General features: G+C 56.3%; 1 protein-coding gene across 1 annotated transcript in view; it reads right to left on the minus strand.

Annotated features, from left to right (window-relative positions):
* The window catches only part of Rrbp1 (ribosome binding protein 1), a 33,041-nt gene extending 31,854 nt beyond the window's left edge, over window positions 1-1,187 (minus strand). Inside the window, exon 1 of the mRNA XM_013512263.1 lies at window positions 3-1,187. Coding sequence (XP_013367717.1) covers window positions 3-1,166 — 1,164 coding nt within the window. The 5' untranslated portion in view covers window positions 1,167-1,187. The remainder of the gene's footprint in view (window positions 1-2) is intronic.
* Window positions 1,188-1,667: the final 480 nt, after the last annotated feature.

Here is a 1,667-nt window from a genome sequence, read left to right on the forward strand (position 1 = left end):
GGCTGGTTCTGGTTCCCCTCCCCCTTCTTGGCCTGGTTCTGGTTCCCTTCCCCTTTCTTGGCCTGGTTCTGGTTTCCCTCCCCCTTCTTAGGCTGGTTCTGGTTCCCCTCCCCCTTCTTGGGCTGGTTCTGGTTCCCCTCCCCCTTCTTAGGCTGGTTCTGGTTCCCCTCCCCCTTCTTGGCCTGGTTCTGGTTCCCCTCCCCCTTCTTGGCCTGGTTCTGGTTCCCCTCCCCCTTCTTTCCCTGGTTCTGGTTCCCCTCCCCCTTCTTAGCCTGGTTCTGGCTCCCTTCCCCTTTCTTTCCTTGGTTCTGGTTCCCCTCCCCCTTCTTGGCCTGGTTCTGGTTCCCATCCCCCTTCTTGGCCTGGTTCTGGTTCACCTCTCCCTTCTTGCCCTGGTTCTGGTTTCCCTCCCCCTTCTTGCCTTGGTTCTGGTTCCCCTCCCCCCTCTTGCCCTGGTTCTGGTTCCCCTCCCCCTTCTTGCCCTGTATTGGGGTACCCTCCCCCTTCTTGCCCTGGGTTGGGGTGCCCTCCCCTTTCCTGCCCTGGCTCTGGGGCCCCTCTGCTTTCTTGCCCTGAGTCGTGCCGATGGCTGGGGCACTGGTCTTGGCACCCACTGGGGGCACAGCCATCATCGGCACTTCCTTGGGGGCAGCTTCCAAGATGGCCGACTTTGAGGCAAGAACCTGGATGGAATTCACTACAGAGCTGATTGCTGGTTCCACCTTGGCCACTTTTTTCTCCTTCTTCTTTTTGTCCTTTGGGGAGGAGGCCGGCTTCTCTTGGGGCATGGCTGGTACTGCAGCCACAGGGGTGAAGACCAGTGGGGCCTGGATGGGGGTTGGGGCCACCGCCATGGCAGGAGTGCGTGTTGGTTCTTTGAGGAGTACAGTGACACCAGGGCCCAAGTCTTGGTCAGGAATCTTCCCATTTGGTTTCTCGTCCTTTTTCTTGGTCTTTCCTTTTTTCTCCACAGTTTTCTCCTTCTTCTTCTTCTCCACTTTCTGGTAGTAGGTTTTTGCCATCTCCTTGCGCTGGTTGGCAAGAGCCTCTTCATATGATGTCTCCTTCATGGAGAAAGTGGACACCAGGAAGATGCCAATGGCGGACACCACCATGAAGCCACCGAAGACCACAACGCCCAAGGTCTGTGTGTCGTAGATATCCATCCTGGCTGGCTTGCTTTTCACCTGCCAAACACACACACACACAGATTACATTTTGGAGAAACTGAGGCATTTGACAACCTCCCTCTCGACCCTCTCACCACAATTAAGGTTTCACTAACTGCTCCAGATTACACCCAGGCCACCTTTGGGGCACACAGCCTTATGCACTCCACTGAAAAGGGAGTCATTTTACCCAAGATCTATGCAGTCCCTTCGATGCTGGGCATAGGTCTGCCACCGGAGTCGTTGATGCCCAGGAGACCCCACAGCCAAGGCCCCCGTGCCAATGCAAGATGCAGCTACCACAAGAGCACAGGTGGGAGGCAGGAGGGTCGGGGGAACTGGGCAGAAATATCCCATATAACCCAGGTCAGGGGTGTCACTTAGCCGTTGCTGATGGCCACTAAATGGGAATCCTGGGCTCAAAGAGGTTTGATTTTTAGCACTGGCCAAAATCATCTCTCGGTGTAAAACCGGCTGCCACACGAGCCACCCACACCT

This window comes from Chinchilla lanigera, unplaced genomic scaffold (genome assembly GCF_000276665.1).
Source record: "Chinchilla lanigera isolate Chin_1 unplaced genomic scaffold, ChiLan1.0 scaffold00014, whole genome shotgun sequence".
NCBI lineage: Eukaryota > Metazoa > Chordata > Mammalia > Rodentia > Chinchillidae > Chinchilla > Chinchilla lanigera.